The sequence below is a fragment of the Squalius cephalus genome, assembly GCF_949319135.1.
Source record: "Squalius cephalus genome assembly, chromosome: 14".
NCBI lineage: Eukaryota > Metazoa > Chordata > Actinopteri > Cypriniformes > Leuciscidae > Squalius > Squalius cephalus.
In genome coordinates this window covers 27783328-27805335 of record NC_137135.1, presented here as the reverse complement: position 1 = coordinate 27805335, position 22008 = coordinate 27783328, and the positions used below count along the sequence as shown (strand labels likewise).

Sequence of the window (22008 nt, the reverse complement as noted above, 5' to 3'; positions counted from 1 at the left end):
AATTTTATTCCTTTAGCATAGTGATTTAGACTGGTTTCATACACTCACTGGCCACTTTATAAGATACACCTTGCTAGTACTGAGTTGGACCCCCTTTTGGCTTCAGAGCTGCCTTAATTATTCATGGCATTGATTCAACAAGGTGCTGGAAACATTCCTCGGATATTTTAGTCCATATTGACATGAAGCATCACGCAGTTTCTGCAGATTTGTCTGCTGCACACCCATGATGCGAATCTCCCATTCCTCCACATCCCAAAGGAGCTCTATTGGATTGAGATCTGGTGACTGTGGAGGCCATTTGAATATAGTGAACATGTTCAAGAAACCAGTTTGAGGTGATTTGAGCTTTGCGACATGGTGCGTTATCCTGCTGGAAGTAGCCATGAGAAGATGGGAACACCGTGGTCATAAAGGGATCAGACAAAAAAAGATGGACGACGCAACTTTACATCTTGCGCTGATTTGGGACATGATTCTGCACAGTAGTGAGTGTGATGTGGAGCCGCGGTATCAAGGCCCCGCCTACACTTCCGCAGAATCGGTTACAGTTTACTGCAGAACAACTCGTTATGTTGATGTGAAATAAATGGAAATGTAGAAATTAAAGTTGAAGCTCCAATCTCCTCCCGAAAATCCTCCCGAAAAAGTCTGTTGGTGCCTCAATGACTACTTCACTCAGAGAATCTGTCAATCACAGCTGTCAATCATGACGTCACACTAACGTTTTTATAGCATCAAATAAATAAATAATTAAGTCCAAACTTATTTCCAAAAACGAATACTTGGTAAAAAAAACTACCTAAAATGACAGAAAGCATCTTTGGAAAAAATTTATTTGAAGTGTGTAACTTGATTGTTTCATTTGCCTAACGTCCCATTAGACTACATGGAGAGGGCGGGGTTTTTGACCTATACTGGGACCAACCACATGGGGGCGATCGAGACGCTTTGGTCAGCAACAATACTCAGGTAGGCTGTGGCATTTAAACAATGCTCAATTGGTACTAAGGGGCATATCCCTACACCATTACACCACCACCACCAGCCTGAACCGTTGATACAAGGCAGCAGTTTCTGAAATACTCAGACCAGCCCGTCTTTCACCATCAACTATGGCACGTTCAAGTCACTTAAAGTACCTTCTTCCCCATTCCGATGCTCAGTTGGAAATTCACATCATCTTGACCATGTCTACATGTCTAAATACATTGAGTTGCTGCCATGTGATTGGCTGATTAGATATTTGCATTTGAAGCAGTTGAACAGGTGTAGGCTACCTAATAAAGTAGCCAGTGAGTGTATACACTACACTCTGTTTCTGTAAGTATCATAGCTAAATATAATAAAAAAGCTCTGCAAAAATTTCTCACTCAAACATGTTAGTTAGTTAGTTAGTTTGTTAGTAGTTAGTTATAGTTAGTTTTTAGATTTAACAAGTGAACAAAACATTAAGGGGGCATTAAGTGAACAAAACATTATTTTAACAAAATTCATTATTTTAAAGGAGAACTCGGCAACTCTAGCGAACTCTAGTCACTTCTTCGCTGATTTTCCCTTTTGTTGTCGCATGTTTTCCCCACGAGCTCCCCCTACAGCTGTGGGGGGGCGTATATTTCACAACACGGACGTAAAAAACTCACTTGCGGCAGCCTCCTCCCCCTCTCTACCGCTGCTCATGTGCGTTTGTTATGATCGGAGCAAGCCAACTGTATCGTGTGGAGCTAAGTCCACCGAGGTGGGTAATCTGGTAATACATCATACATGCGTGTGTGTTTATGTCGAATTGCCGTAAAGCAATTCGTGTTTCGCGCTCGCGCTCGTTCTCGTTCTCGCTTCTCACGAGACTTCCAATTTCTGTCTTACCGGGACGGCAGTCCCCAAGTTGCAAGGTTGGTTTTCCACCTGGGAACGCTGGGGGGAGCAGGGAAAGTCATCAATATCACCAGAATAGGTTGTTTAACCATCCAAATGATTTCTAGACAGTTTTATTAAGTTAAAAAAGTTACCAAGTTCTCCTTTAACTTAAATGACTTTGTTACAATGGAAATTACAATAAAAACAGGATGCTCTTTGTTTGAAAGCCATTAAATCTGGTATTGGTAGTTTTGACTCCCTTTATGCATTCATGAACTCTTTAGGTCATGCATTTTAAGGTAGAAGACTGTTTTGAATCATTTTTCTCCCCCTTACAGTAATTTGTATTGCATAACATGCCGGTAACAGTTCAGATACAAATTACAAGTGACCAAATAATCTCTCTCTGTGTGTGTGTGTGTGTGTGTGTGTGTGTGTGTGTGTGTGTGTGTGTGTGTGTGTGTGTGTGTGTGTGTGTGTGTGTGTGTGTGTGTGTAAAGCTCAACGGTATCCTGCTGCTGATTGAGACCGTGCAATTAGCTTCCTCCGTAGAGTGGGTGGTTAAATCCATCCACAGCACCCCTCCGTCTGCATCACTCTGATTCTGTGAGTGCCTTTATCAGCTTTATTGCGTGAGTACTGTTTCCTCAGCCTATCAGCTTTAGCCATATGGGCTTTGTCTTTGCAGCTCTCTCTCCGTCATTTTTACTGTAGGTGTTTTTAGACAGCTAAGTGGGTCTGTCATCAAAACAATTATATGAAGATGCTCTCTCGCTCTGCAAGCCGTTTTTGGTGCTCTTCCAATAGTCGGCTGAGATATTTGGCTCTTTACCCTCCAGACTAGTTGCCCTCAGAATCCCTCTCTCATTGTCTGTGTAAGGTTACTTTGACTTCTTCGCTTTCCCCATTGTGTCGTTACAGCGAGTTATTGTTCCTTTTGGAGCCGAGTTGGATACATTGTCTGATTGATATGTACTCCAATGTACAGTCACAAACATAATAACTTTTTCCATGTCAGCTGGCTGCACCTAACAGGAGGTCTGTGAAGTCTAAATGGTACACCATGGTGTAATAGCTGTGATGGCTGAGGAGTTCGTGTTAATATTTGTGTCTAATAGCACTACAGAGATATACAGAATAGCAATTTAGAAAAAGAGAAGATTGCTGATTTGTTGTGTGGAAATGCAGAATAGATCTCTCTTTTTAAAGCAGTGCGTCGAACCCAATGTTTACTTTATTCTAATCCAGTGAGTGAAATAAGTGACAGATTTTTCTGTCATGTTTGTTCGATAAAACCCCTCTGAGCCACATAATGTTTGACACCATGATGAACTGATGAGTGTAGAAATCAGAGAGATACTTGAGACAGATATTAGAGTCCCAGCACAGATGTGAAGATGCGCCTTCAGAACATGGGTGGAATCCTGAGTGAAAGTGTCGCTGAGCAACACTATATATCGCTGATTTCATTTAAAAATTATATTTATATTTTATAATTATATTATTGAAGGTATATACACGCAGGTATGTACATTGGAGTGTTTTTATTCCATTGTATGTTACTCAGTTAATGTTATATCATTATTATAGTGTAATGTATGTTGCCTTTTCATTGTACCATCTATGTTGTTGTCACTGCATTTTACAGTAACAAATCAATGTTAATATACCAACCTATTTGAGTTGTTAAAATTGGTTTAATAACATAGGCAGTTATTCAAATTTTTGCCATCTTTTTTACAGGTCACAAATCAATGCTGGACTTGGATCTAATGATTTACATTTACTGAGCACACGTGGAAGAGAAGGGAGAGGACAGGACAGGACAGCCTGCACACAAACTCTGTTCATCTTTGTCAAGGACAATTCATCTAAACGGATGAGCTCAGACAAGTCGGCTGGCTGTTTCCACTCGTCGGTTTTTGCGGCGGAGCTTTTGATTGGCTGATTGTATTATTGTATGCAAATCCGTTCGGGGTTGCAGCCAGTAGGTGAAAGGCTCGCGCTGGTGTGGCTCTCGAGACCCGAAGCGCGAGGTGAAGCCGCTTTCTGTGGAGCTGTCCACTCCAGGAGGTGCTGAAACCAGGATTTTCACGTCAACCGACAGTTGGAAGGAATGCACTAACTCCGTGGACGCTTTACAGCATAAACAAAACGGGATTGGATTTACTTCGCAGTTAACATTATTGCTCAAAACTCTATCGGAAATATCTTTCTGGATGACTTGTACTTGGATTCACAGGTATGTTTTCTTCTTTCTATGATGTACTACATATCCTGTTGGGATTTAAGATCAAGCCTCACTCCGTGGATACAGCACGGATGAATTTCAGTGTGATTTAAACGCATTCACTATATTATTTGTGCTTGCTTTTTGACTGGTATGCTGTTTTTCAAAGGGATTTAATAGAGAGGCACTGTGGAAACCACTTTCGCTGTAGAGTGTGAATAATTTAGCATATTGTGCAGTGACATTCAGCGTAGCGGGCACAACTGACTGAATACCAGAAGCCGTGCTTGATGGAGGGTGATGAAGTTAGAAGAGCTTTTTCCATCAGCCGTTATCGGGGACAAGTTCACTCGTCGGTCGATCCGATGTCATGCTCCCTCAAACGGTGCTGCGATATTCCTCAAATGAATAAAGTAAATGTTAAGCGATCGTACGGGACCCTGGGCAAAGCTCGTGGCCGTTTAATTTAGCCGCAGGGTACTTAGCAAGTTGTTTTTCTTAGCACGCAAATCCTTGAGTGACACCGTGCGCGCGCGGGGGATTATACTCTTGTTTGCCTCGTGCAGATTCAATCTGGCGTGTGTGTGTATGGCGATCGCTGGTAATTGACGTGGCTGGCTGGAGACGGGCGACAAATTGGTGTCTGTAGTGCAATTATACGGATCCGTTCATATAGGACGTGCTCTTGCGTTCAAAAACAGATCGAAGGGGCGCATCGCAATAGAGCACAGGGCTCTCCAGACGCTTTTTAAGTAGTTTAACTGTTAGAACTTGACAGCAGGATGAGATGCAGCGAACAAAGACGTCTGTTTAACGTAGCCTGTGTGTACATAATTCGACTGTTTGAAAACAGCGAGGAATTAAGACAAGAACGCGTCCTGTGTAACCGGTTCAAACGCTTTAACGCGTTCAGACTCGAATTATGTTACATATGACAATACTTTATTTGGATGCAGCCACAAATTATGACAGATCAGTATATGATCATTTTTACAGTTATTTCTAATGTCCATTCTAACCAACATCCAGATTGTTGTGGTTTGCACTTGAGATATTACAAGAAACTTTATGTAGATTATAAATTGTACATATTGTTGTTCAGATTGTGTGATGTGGCACTCATAGATCATATTAGCAGCATCCAATAATACTGATAATTTGGTTGACACCAAATGACATAACCAAAACTTCCAAAAACATTTGAATGTGATGCGTTGTGATGTTACAACGGATATGTAAGATATGTATCACCATGTTCACAAGGTAGATATAGATTTTTTTAAATATGGCCTATTTTCTAATCGAAACTGGTCATCTATCAACAGTTATTGTCTTCTTCAATGTTGATAGGTTGTAGGTGTAATTTAAACATTTTTATTTCATTTATTGCAGCAACATTAGGCAACAACACCTCAAGAGACAGCATTTTAGATTTGAAGACAAGTTGCCACCATTTAGTCTGTGCCATATTCTCAAGCTCTCCTGTTTTGATATTGCCTGTTGGTTTGGCTTTGCAAGGAATATTTAGATTTTTTCCTTGAATTCGCAGTCAAGCATTGACATCGCTCTTGTAAGCTTTTGTTTGGAGCCAGTGCTTTGTAAATAAACTGGAGTCAAACAGTGTACACACAAAGTGAAAGGTATAACTGCTAAACTTGACCTTAGATTAAAAAAAAAATCACAGAAAAGAGTAAAAACAGAAAGGTGGGTGGAAATGCACGGCACCACCTTCTCAATGTATGACTGATGAGGCTCATAGTTAATGTATGAGAATTCAGTGAGGGTCAGCTACTGTATGAGCTCCCATTGCTTTTCTGCTCCAGTGATTCTAATGCACACCAAATCTATAGCGCTTAGTAGCGAAGGAGGCATTGAACACAAAGGCTCTACAGGGAACTCACACAGTGCAGAAAGCGAGAAACAACAAACATTTGCTTCTCCCACAAGACGCAAAAATGCATACTCGCACATATAGACACAAAGATGAAGCCTCAGGTCTGACAAACACATATTAATGAGCACTGAGTAGGCCATTAAATATGCCTCCAAAGCAGATGTCCCTCAAAAAATCTGTAAGAAACTATGAAACCTAGCTGGAGAGGTTGAGGGGAAAAAAACATTAATTGGAAATATATCAATTTACATCGGCAGAAGGGAAAATGTACTGCAAGTACATCCTCAGCACTCGATCTTCCCGTAATACTGTACAGGAGACCACATTATCCTTCCTCATTCTGTAGCAAGACCTCACCCTCTCACTTTTCTCAAACTCTCCACTTTTAGAGTTTCACCCAATTATTGTAAATGTTTCAGCAGCAGATAGAAGAGCTGCTGTAATGCTGTGCTGTGCACTGATGTGAGAAACGCTGCTCACAGTGGAAATAAATGTTGGCACCATTACGCATGAGAGTGGTTTTGCATGCGAGATGGCAGGGCTTCCGATACATCATCTGAAACAGGAAACTACTTAAAGGGACAGTTTACCTCGAAATTAAAAGATTGTTTACCCTCATGTTGTTCCAAACCTGAACGACTTTCTTCAGAAGAAGATTTTGCTTAATGTTTTTTGTCCGGATAAACAACAATATTTGGACCCCAACATTCTTTCAAGGTACACTGTGTAGGAATTTCTCCCATCTAGCGGTGAAATTGTATTTTGCATTCAAGCGAATAGTGCTCTCTAGCACCTCGCTTTTTCAAATGCGTGTTGCAACTACGGTAGCCGTTATGTACCAAGAAGCTATGTCAACATGTCTTCCAATAGCACTTCATCGAGTTTAACTATACATGTTCTACTGTTATGCTGCCTATATAATGAATTACACAACCAAGCAATGAAAAAAAGCTTGTAATTTAGACTGTAACATTGACTTACCTGTCGAGAAGAAAGCAGACAATTTCAGCGTCCCTTTCAAAGTCTTTCTCCTTCATTAGAAGTACCGTACAGTGCAGCCTTATATATTTGCCTGGGCAGTGATAAGCGCCTCTCACTGATCTCATTGGCCGTTTCTGCTGATTTTAGTCACGTGACGCTGGCTCTGAAACGTGTTGAGGTAGGCTAGTGCTTTTTGTCCCTCTCTGCTATTATAGTTTTTGAAAATGGCGGAACGACATGGAAGCCTCCTTGGACTTACCCGTCCAATGTAAGAAATTCTTCGCTTACGAGGATAAGTCAGATCATTGGCAGAGGTAACTTTACACCAATGAGGACATATTTATCAGTGATGCGCGGGTCAATGTATAAACAACCCGCACCCGACCGACGTTTTCAACTAACCCGCCCGCAACTCGGACCGCAAAAAAAAGAAAAGAAAATATTGTACCCGACCCGCTTCCTGACCCGCATTTTTTAAAAGTAGTAAATGCTCATCGTAGCGTCATTGGGCCATTAACGTAGGAACTAGGGGTGCTGTATGATATAGCCTAGTGTTATGTAATAAAGGTTTCATTTTCGTAACAATTAAGATGCTGCATGTGTTTATCCAGTCTAATCGAAGTGTGCGTCTCTCCCCCGACTTTCCCAACAAAAATCCCGCCCCTCTCAGAAAATACATAAAACTGACATTACTGAGCTATATGCGTTTAAAAGTAGCCTATTAAAATGGTACAATGGCATTGCTCAGTTCAACGTGTTGGGAAATCGGGTATTTTGTCCCGCGTCAGGATTTATTCAAAAGTTAATAACGCTCAACATTCAAAAGGTAAATAAGGATTTCCCACTTGTATTAGTAGGCTTAGGCCACGTGGATGCCCAATTGAAGCTCTCACAAGCACAACATTTGTGTATTTGCGGAGCTTCCACTCCCCAGTCTTCACCTTTTCACTTGCCTCCATCTCTACCTGCAGACTGAGCTTGTGCGTCATAAAAGTGTAGGCCTATGTAGTTCATAGAAAATTGTGCCTAGTACTATATAAATTACAAAGGTTTAATTGGCATCTTTATTTCAAACGACCCGACCGACCGCGACCCGAATATCATTAAAAAATATTTTTGGATGACTCATAACCGCGGGTAACCGCGGGTGACCGCAGGCACCCGCTCATTTTGGATCAACCCGCGCATCACTGATATTTATGAATAAAGACATTGATTTTAGCTAATAAAAATACTTAAACTACACAGTGTACCTTTAAAATATCTTATTTTGTTTTTCTCTGAATAAAGTGTAACACCTTGGGCCCTATCATACACCCGGCACAATGCAGCGCCAGGCACAACGCAAGTGTTTTTTGCTAGTTTCAGTCCGACGCAGTTATCATTTTCAAATCCTACGCCACGTTGTTTAAATGGCAAATGCATCCGCGCCTATTTGTGCACCCATGGGCTGCTGGTCTGAAAACGAGGTGTGTTCTGGCGCATTGTTGGTGTGTTGCTATTTTGAGGCAACTGAAATAGAGTGTGCCATTGACCAAGTCTAAAGTCAATGGCGCAGTAATTTTTTTGTTATTTAAAGAGTGCGTTAGTAATGTGCGCCTATAGGCGCGTCCACAACGCGCATACACTCTGCTTATTACAACTTAAAATATGGTGGAATCTGGACTGTCCCGTAGATGATCTGCTTGCAAATTCCACTATGTAAATAGCGAATCTGCCATGACGCTAGTGCAACTGGCTTTTAAAGGGAATGGGAGATGAGACTCTGATTGTTTTTTTGCAAGTTACGCCCAAAACACACCCATTACTCATTAAGAGAATAGGGACAACCCTTTTAGACCATGCGCCGGGTGTGCAGACCATTTTTCCTGTCGTTAAACTAGCAAAAGTGGATTCGGACTCACACTAAGTGCACTTGCGCCGTGCACTTTAGACCATGCACTTAGATCGTTAAAATAGGGCCACTTGAAGGTTAGTAACTGATGGCAGAATTTTTTTTTTAGGTGAACTGTCCCTTTAACATGCATGCCAGTAATGGATCAGCACGAGGCATTAATCATTTTCAGCCTTGTTTTTCATTTTTGTCATCACTATCCACTTCATCATCAGCAACATTGTCAGCCATAGCTGCATCTTCATCATCATCATCACCATCACCATCATTGTCTTCCTGCTTTTCTCATTTTCTGCCTTCATCACAACTCATGGAATTGTTATTGTGCGAGCATAATAGTAGTCTGAGATTTGCAGTTGTTTACTGTGCTGAAAGGCACTGCACTCACATGATACAAAAAAAAAAAAAAAAAAAAAATGAAGAGGGGCAATACAAACACTCTAATTGCTTTCAATAATTAATCTCTTCAAATGACTGCCTTGCCCTTTCTGCCTCAACGTGAATAGCATCACCCCGAGATACACATTCAAATAAAACACCAGCATTATTTTCACACAATGCCGCTGAGATGCATGTGCTGAGCAAACTTTGTTCCTGGCGTCTGTGGATTCCCCAGTCCATAGATATGTTCATCACAGACCTGAGTGAGTCCTACTGTTGCACTAATGAATCCTGACACTGCCCACAGATTGGACAGGTCAGTGCAATCCTCCGTGACCAGCGAATAACACAGTTCACTGCTCAGTGGACATAGAGCTGTCTCATAGACTGAGCTCACAAAAGGCCTTTCTGACTTGCTCTATGTATCCATCTAGCAGTGTGAACTTTGGGTTTAGGGCAACTTTGTTGTATTTCTGTTAAGTTTTGATAGAAGTTATGGAACTCAGTTTAAAATCTATAGGGCAATCATCTCCATTAACTTTTAATGTTGAGTTATGGCAAATCTGTATGGCCGACTTGATCTGTGCTTGATAGGGAAGATTTGGGTTTGACAGGGCATAGTCACAATGTACTGGATCTGGCTTTGGGCATTGGAGAAATTAATTAGATTGTACAAGCACCATTTTGAAGTTGAATAGATTAAAGAACAAACCAAGCTTGGAAAAGTGATTTGAACTTGCATAGGGAAATTGTCAGGATATTTTCAGCTTGTTCTCAGGCTTGTTCCCAGATTGGTGGGCTGGCTGGCTGATCCTGCTGATGCAGTGTGTGTGTGTGTGAGTGTTTTGTGTCCACATTGCTCTTGGTGTGAGCTCTGAAGCATGTCTGCACACAGACAAAAGACCAGTCTTTGTGAAGGAGGACTGGTTTTTAAACTCCAATATGGCCAATACGCTCTCACTCTGTTTGTGTGTGTGTGTGTTTGTTGTGGGATACGCAGAGCCCCAGTATGACAGTCTGAGCTGCCTTCCTGAGCTGTCGCATTTTAATGGATACAGGTGCCAGTTTCACATGGTAGCATCTGTCCCGAAACACAGGTACAGCTCTAGAAAGCATTGTATCTGTTGCATAACGTAACGTGTCTCTCCGCTCTAATCTCACCTCTGCTGGCTGCTAAGGTTGTGTGTGTGCACCACATTTAATGAGTCCAGATTACCCGGGGAGAAATGCTAAGCAGCCCAGTCATGTCATGACAAACTAAACTAGAAGATCAGGATGCTTCTTTGTAGGTCACAATGTTGTAATGACACTGACTCAGACTATGAATTAAATAAATTACTTTAAATTGCAGTGTTAATTGCAGACGGTGTATCATGGAATACAGATGCTTTTGTTTTATAATAAATAATGATTCTTTTTTGAGTCGGATCTTTTAAGTAAACCATTTGTTTTGGATGAAAAACGTTGACTGGTTCGGTTCTCAAAAACTCACTGATCCGGTTGTGGCAGTTAACAGCGCACAGAAACATTATCAGAAAATCCCAGTTTTAAATTCTCTCTGTCACACAATTTTTTTGTATACACTTGCAGTGGAAAATACTGTAGCACACAAGTTGCATGAACTGCTTTATGAACTACTTTTGCTTCCTTTCTAAAACTTATTTCTTAAAAATATAGATCATGCTTCAAAATATCTGCAATAGAAAGTCATATGGGTTTGAACATGACATGAGGGTGAGTAAATTATGGCAATTTTCATTTGATGGTGAACTATTCTATCACTTTAAGATCTCATCTTTCCCATAAGGCTACACCCTTCAAGTGAATTAGTGAAATGTAGGTTGAGATGGACGTATTGGGGATGGTCTCGGTTAGAGGATAAAGCACTTGAGGGGGAGTGCAAGCAAGAGAGCTCCCTCAGGCATGACTACTTTACGACTGTTTGGTCCCGTTGTTACGCCTCTCATCTTATTAGATTTCAAAGAGAAAGACCACACATGCTGAAAAACGAGAACAGAACCATTTAGAGAAATCCTTATGCTCTGCCCAGGGGACTGCCTTACAATCTAGGCTGATTAGCATATTACCCAGCATGCTCAGAGAACTCATGTTAGTGGGTGGGGGAGACTGGGAAGTGAGTCATTCAAGGTGGGAGAACCCCTATGGGAGTTATTCCAGAATGCTCATAAGTATGTTTGCACATTAATCTGGTTTTAGTCCAGCTGAACATTGGCTTCAAAAGGGACCAAATGGTTTTATCAAGAGAAATAGAGATGTGAGCCCTTGTACTTGTTCTCCCTTCAGCAATGTAGCGCAGTTGTGATAGTCTTCTATTGAGGTTGGTGGCTCAATCGCCTCAATTCTGAATTTGATTTGAAACTTGTTTATCCTCCTGGATATGTACGTCTGTGCTGGATTTCGAGAAGGATTACCTCTAAAGAGTGATTTAGCTCTGAGCTCAATTTCCACGTAAAACGGGAAGGATTTAAGCATCTGTGTCTCTTCACTCTGTGTTAGACCCTTCTGAGCTGAACAAGAAATCAAACTGGAAAAGTAACATCAAATGAAAGTTCAAGTTTAGACTTGAAAATGTTGAACTTGTTTTTTTAATACCTACAATTCCCCATTTCTTGCACATAAATTATTCTTTTGTTGTTGTGCACGTGTTTTAATTATGCAGTTATGTATACACACACACATTATGGTTTGAAAACTACAGAGACCCTAAAGGGACATAGGGAAGGAAATAAAAATATTTGTCAATGCTTTTGCATTCTCTCGCAAATATTTTGCATTCCCCTGAGAAACTTTGCGTTCGCTTGCGAAATGGTTGCGTTTCCCCGAGAAACTTTGCGTTCAATCCCAAAGAATACAAAAGTTTTGCGAGGGAATGCAAAGTTTCTCTGGTAAACGCAAAACTTTTGCGAGTGAATGCAAAAGCATTAAAACATATTTTTCCTCCCATTTCATATTTTTCCTATTACCATATCCCTTTAGGGGCTCCATAGAAAACTTTGGTTCTCATTGGAAAACAATGTTTAATGCAAAAAAATAGCATCAAATAGCATCAAATAAAATCAAATGAAATTTCAATTTAAAGGTATTTTTGTGCACCTTTATTCCCTTATAATTAGGTATTTTAGAGAGCATTAATTAATTTATTATTATCATCATTATTATTATTATTATTATTATTAAACAATGTTGGTTCCTTGTTGGGTCAGCACTTGAGATCTAATGGAAATCTGGGATAAAATATCGTTTAATGGATATTGTCAGATGCAAAATGTCCTTTAAAAAATAGCCCAGTGTTGACACACAGATACAATCATGAGCACATGCGCACACACACACAGTTACACCTTCTCAACTTTTGACATTTCTTTATCAGTGACATTTCTTTAATGCACAAATGACTTACTAGGAGATATGCAAGACAGCACTGTGTTCAAAGCATGCAGCAATTCACGCTTTTTGTGATTACAGTGCTGCATTTGGAGAGATATCTGTATAAAAAGATAACACGTCTATGAAAATGATGAGCAACAATAAAAAATGCCACCAGGTACACATGTGCAGAGCAGTGTTTACACAAGTCCTGATCTCTTTTCTCATCTGTGATTGTGTGTTCCTGCCAGCGTGTTTTTATCTTTGTTTTTCAGCAGAACTTCGGGTGTAATGAGTCAGGGATATTTATGTACCCTACCCTGGGATGGATAAAGCTTACTCCCCTCATGCTAATCTGGTTAAAGAACCAGCACGTGGTGGACCTGCCCGGCTAAACCCTGGTCATGTGACGTTTATCTGATCACATGATGTCCTCTATATGGAGAATGATAGACCTTCATTAAGGAAGGAGACATTCTTAAACACACAACTCTTAAATGTTTTGTGTACACAGATTTTCCTATTTTTTAAAACATAAAAAAAAAAAAAAAAAAAAATGCAAAGTCTTATACAGGACTAGGAAATGTTATGTGATGCTGCTTTGTTTAAAACCCATCCCTTTTCATTTTAAGTTTCAGAAGCATTTTGCGATTTCTGTAAGTTGACAAACCCGGAAGATGGAACTATCCAAGGGGACCTGAACACAACATACTGTAAACCAGGGGTGTCCAAACTCGGTCCTGGAGAGCCACTGTCCTGGAGAGTTTAGCTCCAGCTTGATTCAAAACACCTGTCTGGAAGTTTCTAATTTGACTTGTAACTAAGACCTTGCTTAGCTGCTTCACGTGTGTTTAATTGAGGTTGGAGCAAAACTCTACAGGACAGTAGCCCTCCAGGAGCAGGATTGAACACCCACGCTGTAAACTATAGTGTTAGCTTAGCTAAGCTAAATGTACACATGACAATTGGGGGGGGGGGTTTCTGCTCAAAATACTCCAACATGTGTATAAAGCAACTTCTTTTTTGATCATATTTGGATCCCTATAGAATGAGATAGAAAATAGATAATTTGTAGCTTTTTATACATTTTCCGATATAGCTACATCAAATAAAGTGGAGCATGTGGGATTGCCAATGATGCATTGTGACTTGAGTTAATTCAAGTTTATTGTAAATCACTTTTCTAGTGGTAAAATGTAATTCTCTTTGAATAGTTAAATGCACAGAATGCATGTATTTGCTGTTGTTGTATTGTGTACTCACTGTTTAAGAGAGTAGCATCAGAGATTGGGCTACATTATTGCTTGTGTTTGTTATGTTTTATTAAGAACACTTTTACATTTCATTTCCATTCTGGTTTAGTAGAAAGTTACTTTTTTTTCTTGTAAAATCAGCTTTACTTGTAAAAAAGCCCAAATGAAGAAACATTCCTCTCATTATCAATGTTGACTACTTAATCTTTTTAAAAAATTGTTATACTTTTTTCTTAAAGGAATAGAAAGTTCAAAAGAACATCATTTATTTGATACAGAAATCTTTTGTAACATTGTAAATGTCTTTACTGTCACTTTTGAATAATTGAATGCATCTTTTGTTAGAAAAAAAAAAAAACTTTACAGACCTCATCATATGACATCTTCTTCGCTGGTCATCTAAATGCTTGGGCGACCTCTGATAAATGAAACAAATAAGAGAAGTATTGCACTGATGAATGCTCATTATTTATTGGAATATGGAGAAGTGTGACGCAAACATGACATCCATCAATATTTCTCTAAATGTGCATGGTGCTTCTGGACTAAAAGCCCATGACATAACAAACCCATTAGAACTTGAATGACTGCATTGGTATGTACTTTTTTTTTTTACATCCTAAACATCCTCGATTTGTACTTGTGACAAATGAATATATTACTTTCGCTGAAAGATTTCTGATACAAAACAGTGATTAAATATTAAAGTTAAAGACTTGATACCTTGAAGTTGAAGTATTCTGAATTATTGAAGTTGAAGACTTAATAAATATATATATAGTTTGCAACGTTTTTTGTTTTTTTGGCAGTAAATACAATTAGAAATTTGGCATTAGAGTGGGGACCCTGCATGTGCACCTACAGGTTTTAATCACTTTACTTTTTTCCAGCTCTGCTTTACAACTTCAATAATGAAGTTGATTTGCATTGCAGATGCTCATAAACACTAGAATCTCACAGTTCAGCTGGAGGCCTGAAATAAAAGTTCCCTGATCATTGTTGACTTGGAGTAAGAGTGATGACGTATGTTATTCCCAAAAATGTATGATATTCAACAAAAGTTTATGATACTTACATGTGCTGTCCATCAAAATAATATTCACAAATGAGCACGACTTTTATGAATTTTAAAGCCTAAATACAATCGCCAGAAATAAAAAGCTAACCTTAGGCTATAAACAAACTATACCTTTCAGTCTTTTAAAAAAAAATTTAAAATAGAATTTAAAAAGAAATCTTTTTCCCTGAAAGTGTGAGTTAAAATAGTTTGCAAGAACGTGATTATAAACACAACAAGGCTGTGAAAGTGGACTAGTGAGAATAGATGAGATTACCTGTTCGGCGTGATGACGTTTTGCAGGTTTTCATTTTGTGAGGTGACATTTAAACACTGATTGCAGTTTAATGATATTGAAACAACGGTGGAGAAGGATATTTTGCATGACCTTTAGGACACTCATGAGGTTTAACAATATTGCAGGCAAATTCTCAGTCTTTTTTCAACACAAGCTTTTTTTGTACAGTCCAGTATAATTAGAGTTTCTGCTGACAGTTTACACGATGACAGAAAAGTCACGTTGACACAAATGGCCAACATCTGTCACTGCCCACAGCCCAACGGTTTGACAGACTGCAAAATATAGGCGAGATTTTCACAGGGATTTGTTAGTGGAGCATTTCCAGACTTTAACAGTCACTGTCACTTCTCTCGACATGGCGCAAACAGTTGCATCTCAAATTCTCAGGATGAGTCACAAGATTGCAGAAAGATCTGGGTTACGCTCTTATGAATGCACAAATAAATTACACTATTCCACAGTCAAAATTTGCTGAGAACAAAAAATAGCAGCCACCAGGGGTGTAGGAAACAACTATGCATATCAATTAGACAACTGAATGAGTATTAATTAGTTTGCGTGACATTTGTCAGTGACTGATTTGCTGAAAAGCAGATAAAAGGTTGCCATATTAGGATTACATGTTAATTCGTTCGATTTCAGAAGTTGCTTTCAGTCGGCAGAGACTTTTGCTTGCTCTTAAATCGCTGATCATAAATGTGCAGAGTTTAATTAGGTCCAAAATATACATTTAAAATTCACAGATATGAGCAACAGGCTAGGGAATAAAAACAGGCAGAGAAAGTAAGACTATGGCCCTTTTTTCTGACTCTCTCTGTACGCCTTGTTGCATGATAAATGTTTTATTAAGTCTTCAAATTCACCCCATCTGGTCAGTTTAGTTTGATGTTGAAAAGACCATTTCAGCTGAAAATACATTTGCACCAATGACATCAACACATAAATGCTTTTTCTTCTTCCCCAAAGCAAAAAAGAAAAAAAAATGGTATGTACAGTAAGTGCTAATAGAATGTTATGTTTGTTATTGCTGTTGCTGCCAGCCATGAAACCCAGTAACCAGACCTTTGGGACTGCTGAACAGATTTTAGCCAACAATAAAATAGGGTTTCTCTGTATTTCCTGAACCTGTGAATACTATTGCTACACTTTCCTTTTATGATATAAAGTGTAATCCAAATATTTATTCATCTTTTGCAGCCCTGTATGTTTGTGTCACAGTTCAAATAGTCAGAGCTTTTTACCTCACAGGAGAATAACAAACAGTTGCAAGCTCTGATGTTTTCTTAAATGTACATGGCCTGGTGTAGATGTCCATCATAGTTGACCCATATAAATGCTGAATAGCCATCAGGACAGATGTGGTCATCACCTGCAAAAGGACCTTCCTGTCGGAGATGACAGTGATGTTTTTGGTCAAGATGTAGGCCAGATGGTTTAGCCCCCTGAGGAAGTGGAGATGTTGTCTAATGTTGTCCCTTTGTTTATCTATATAAATTTGTTTATCTATATGAAATCTTTGTGGGATGCATTATATATCATGAAGTCAGTTAGAACAATTACTATTTTGACTTGTTGACATTAAGGAATTGTTAGTCTTTTATAGCCAGACTTTTTTTTTTTTTTTTTTTTTTATTAGAATTATTTTATATTTAACACTTACATTTAACACTTATTTTATATTTTACACCTATTTTATATTGAATTTTCGCTGTAAAAATAGCTGTTGACCCTCTAATTTCTAATCGCTTGACCCTTGATGAGCCACTTTGACAACCTTGCCAATCTGTTGTGGTCAGTTTTGGATGGCCATTAGATGAATTAAATACTTTGAGGGTGGCATAAATTGTTACTACAAAGATTACAAATGTCTGCAATGCCAGTGTTACCAACACAGCATTATTACTCTGGTCTACTCGAGCATGGGGGTGTACCGAGCGACGGAAACAGAGAATGGTTCAGAAGATCATGCTCTGAATACATGGCAGCACTGATCAGTAAACAATCACTGCAGGTACAGTTTAGATGCAGTAGGAGACAATCGTATCGCTCTGCCTGCTGGGAGACTGTCACATGATGATCTATTGTGAACATTGTGAGTGATAGACAGCCCTCATTTGAAAGTCAATGCCAAGACACTTGGCATGGATGTGGCGTAGACGATTTATGGCCACCTGATAAAGTTATGATGACTGTCCCTATAGGTGGTTGCACAGCTTTCAATCTTCCTTCTTAATGCTCCCTCTCTTCTTGGCACACAGGCAGCCTGAAATATGACAGTCATGCATGGCGAGATTGAAATAAATGCACAGATGGGTAGCACAGGTTTGCATGGAGAGCGCTTGCTCATTTTTTGGGCCAGTCATGTGCTTGACTTCAAACCGATGATGTAAAATGTGGATGGTGTTTGGACGGGTCTCTTCATGATCATTCCCCACGCGCTCGCGCTTTATCTGCTCTCGCCTGCTGCTTTTGCTCGCTCGAACAGTTTTATTTTTGGCAGTCGAGGGGCGGGACTTACTGTTTTAATAAACTCAAATGTCATTGGTTACTTTTCCCCTTTTCCAGAAGTCAGTTGCGATTGGACGCCTGTCCAATGACTTGACTTGAGACATGAGACATCACTTCATTTGTTTTATTTATTGTGGTTTATTAATGTGTAATGTGATTTAATGCATTGTTAATATAGAATAGATTCTTACCAGATACTTTATTAACAAAGTCTTATTGCATTGTGTTGTTAAGAGATATTTAGGCTACAGACTAATGACGCATTTCCATGGTTATTAGCATTGCAAATTGACCAAATATTTTATAAATTTTTAGGTAATATAAGTGGTTAATTATGTTTTCTATTAAATGCAAAAGGGGTTCTGGCTTCTCAAGTTAAGATACAGTACACAGCATGAATTAGCTTACAAATGCCTTTTCAGAATTTGCTACAAAATATAGAGGAACAAAATTAAACCCAGCAAATTATTAAACACAGCAAATTAGATATTAAAATATTATATAGTGATCTTAACCATCTAACTTTTTGTAAGCTAATAACCTAATAAGAGAAAGTATGAACGTGCAGTACTAGTTGAGGTTATTTTATGATTTAGATCAAACTAACATAAAATCACAGCATTAGCTATAAAATGGAGTTTGCAAGCCTGAATAGTGGAGGAAAACTAATAATTGGGTAACAGATAAATAAAGATGGAAAAAATCGATTCTCGGCGTCTGAGAATCGATTTTGAATCGACCACATTTTAAAAAACGATTAATCGAAAAATCGATTTTTTTGCCCAGCCCTATGAGGCAAGTACAGTACACAGTATAAATGATTACACCCCATCTGAACATAACATATCTTTAAAAAATAAAATAAAAAATAAAATATGTCCTAGATAAAGAAAAAATTCTGCATTTGTTGGGTTTCAGAGGGGTGTAATCATTTATGCTGTGTACTGTATCTTAACTTGAGAAGCCAGAATCCCTTTTACATTTAATAGAAAATATAATAAACCACTCAAAATGGACATAATAGTAATACACAGGATGATAACAAAAAGCTTACACAACAACTCTTGAATATTGATATAAACAAGTAATGTATCTTTCATCCAAAGCCCTTGTTATATTTGCAACTATTTAATGGATACGTTTTACATTTCTGAGGTTCTCAGAACCAATATAATTTTGGTTGGGTAAACGTAAATAGTGGTGAATGGGAGTATAGTGGTAATGTAGTGGTGATATACAGCAAATACAGGTGAAACTCGAAAAGTTAGAACATCATGCAAAAGTTCAAAATTAGAAACAAATTCAAAATTAGAATATTGTGAAAAGGTTTTCATAAGCTGTAAGCCATAATCATCAAAATTATAACTAATAAAGGCTTGAAATATCTCACTTTGCATGTAATGAGTCTATATAATATATTAGTTTCACCTTGTAAGTTGAATTACTGAAATAAATGAACTTTTGCACATGAACTTATATTAAAATTTTTCGAGTTTCACCTGTATGACTTTACATTCCCATTTTTCTCCAATTTCTTTTAGGTATTTTAATGCCAATAACACAAATCACAGTGTTATGAATATAAAATGTAAAAATGTATACAAATTTGGGTCAATTTGCAATGCTAATAACTATGGAAATGCATCATTAGTCTGTAGCCTAAATATCTCTTAACAACACAACGCAATAAGACTTTCTGTTAATAAAGTATCTGGTAAGAATCTATTCTATATTAACAATGTATTAAATCACATTACACATTAATAAACCACAATAAATAAAACAAATGAAGTGATGTCTCATTTCTCAAGTCAAGTGAATTACGAGTCATTGGACAGGCGTCCAATCGCAACTGACTTCTGGAAAAGGGGAAAAGTAACCAATGACATTTGAGTTTATTAAAACAGTAAGTCCCGCCCCTCGACTGCCAAAAATAAAACTGTTCGAGCGAGCAAAAGCAGCAGGCGAGAGCAGATAAAGCGCGAGCGCGTGGGGAATGATCATGCGCGCGCGAGAGGGCTTGTATTGCGTGCTGAGATGATGTCATGCGCGCGCGCAGGGTTTGAATGAGCTCGCGAGTTCCCGTTTCTTCGCGTGTAGATCTGTTATCCTCTCGCGGAAGTCATTCACCGCGCGCGCCCGCATCAGTTGTGTGCTCGGTGATTATTGGCATTGATTTGCCGCCATAGACAACTCTCTCTCACACAGTAATCGGCCCGGGACCTGTGACGAGGGGGGCCTCGGAGTACGTCCTACTCGTTTAAACCCATAACAAAACTGCCCTGGTCCCCATTGCTTTGTATTCTCATCCATATTTATTCATTTTTATTTGTTTTATTTATTTTCTATATGTATTTTTGTTATGTTTATGAGCTGACTTTGTTGCTTCATTGCTTTCTCTGACAGAATCACTCTTTCTTTTTTGCATTGAAATACTGTGCGCAAAAGTGGCACATTTGTGTTAAGTGAATTCAAATATATTTTTAGATGCCTTATTTTGTCACATGGGAAGAGGTTTTCAGTCTTTTAGATGCCACTGAACCCCAAATTCTCAACTGTACAAAATGGACATTGTAAATAGGTGTACAATACTAACGGTTTCAACTTTAGTACTGAACTCAGATTGATTGATTGATTTTTGTATTTCTTTTTTTTAAATAATTTCTTTATTTAATCAATGTATTACTTTATTTAATGCATTTTTATTATTTATTATTATTATTTTAAACATTTTATTTATTTCTTTATTTAAATCTATTTTTATTATTTATTAATTAGTTTTTAATACATTTTTATTATTTTTAATGTCCTTATATTAATAATTTTTATCATTTGTTTATTTTAACCAATTTAGTTAGTTAGTAAGTTAGTTTAATCTTATTCTTTTCATTTTTATTATTTAATATTTTTCCTCTAAACTTTTACACATACACACTGGGGGTCTCCAGACCCCAGTTTTTTTAAAACCACGGATTTAAGGCATGAAAATGTTCCATATCCCATCTTAATCTAAAGGTGATGATACACAGGGCAACTTTTTGAGCAATGTTGCTGGGCAATGTTGCCGTCAACGGGCAACCAGATGAGACACAGGGACCACGACCTATCTAAATTATCCAGGTAGAAATTTATTGCCCATTTTCAATGGGAAAGTGCCCAAACAACAATCTCTCGGCAAGATTGCCCAGCAACATTGCTCAAAAAGTTGCCCTGTGTATCATCACCTTAAATGTTACCTCGATATGTGTGCCTGACTTAAAAACAACTGCAATCTAATGCACTCTCCGTCATCACGGTAATACATATGGATCCTTTTCCTTAGCTTTATCTTTATTTCCTCATGGTGCTCATTATTCCTTAATTGATTCAAAGTAGATTTCTTGCCATTGAGTGTGGGCTTCGTATTGAAAGCATTAGTTTTAAACCCACAGTAGATTGGCATCCTCCTTTGTCTGCTCTAATTAGCTGAGCTGTGATGCATTGTTTGTTTCAAAAGGCTTCAAATGCTCCGCTTGACTTAACCTAGACAGTTCGTTGTTTGTGTATTCATGTCTTTTTGTTTTATTACAGGAGGGTAATGAGAAGCTCCAAAAGATGGTGGGCAGCTGTCCTGCTCTTGGGGGCAGCGCTGATCGCAGAGGCACGTCCAGGCAAAGAAGAATTTAGCCCGCTGGCGTATCGACCTCTCGTCAGATTCCGTCACAAGGTATCGATCTTTCCTATTTCATTAGCCATCCCTTTACAAGAGGAGACTCCTTTGTGGCCGGTTACGACGCTAATTACTATGGAAATCCGCATGGCATCGAGCGCTTCTGGTTTGATTATTGTCACATGACGATTCATTATTATTCTTTTGCTCATGAACCAAACATCAGATATGCACAATAATATTTAAACTAAAAAGTATTGGATCTATGCCACTGGACATTTCGAACTGCAGGCGAAAACTCCTGCTGCGCTGACATCATGATGAAACAGCACAGCGTGATTGTGTAATTGAATGTTTATTGACTGGCCGTTGCAGCGAGCTTTGTGGACACACACAGTCAGATACCAGCAATTGAGGCGTAATGCAGCACTAACAAGCTCCACTGGTTCCCTCTTCTCTTTTTACTTCATCACCTCCATGAGCAACCGTTCATATTATGTAACGGATCAATTAAACTCCGACTGAGGGAGGGCACTGACTGACAGAACAGAGACTCATGGGAACACTTTCCTTTTATATCAACATAAAACAGCTGGGAAGGGGGTCACAAAAATGG

General features: G+C 38.7%; 1 protein-coding gene across 2 annotated transcripts in view; it reads left to right on the top strand.

Annotated features, from left to right (window-relative positions):
* The window catches only part of fstl5 (follistatin-like 5), a 150184-nt gene that overhangs the window by 34887 nt on the left and 93289 nt on the right, over positions 1-22008 (top strand). For both annotated transcript variants that reach the window (XM_079892244.1, XM_079892245.1), the window contains exons 2-3: positions 3601-4099; positions 21314-21449. In XM_079892244.1, coding sequence (XP_079748370.1) covers positions 4077-4099; positions 21314-21449 — 159 coding nt within the window. In that variant the 5' untranslated portion in view covers positions 3601-4076. The remainder of the gene's footprint in view (positions 1-3600; positions 4100-21313; positions 21450-22008) is intronic.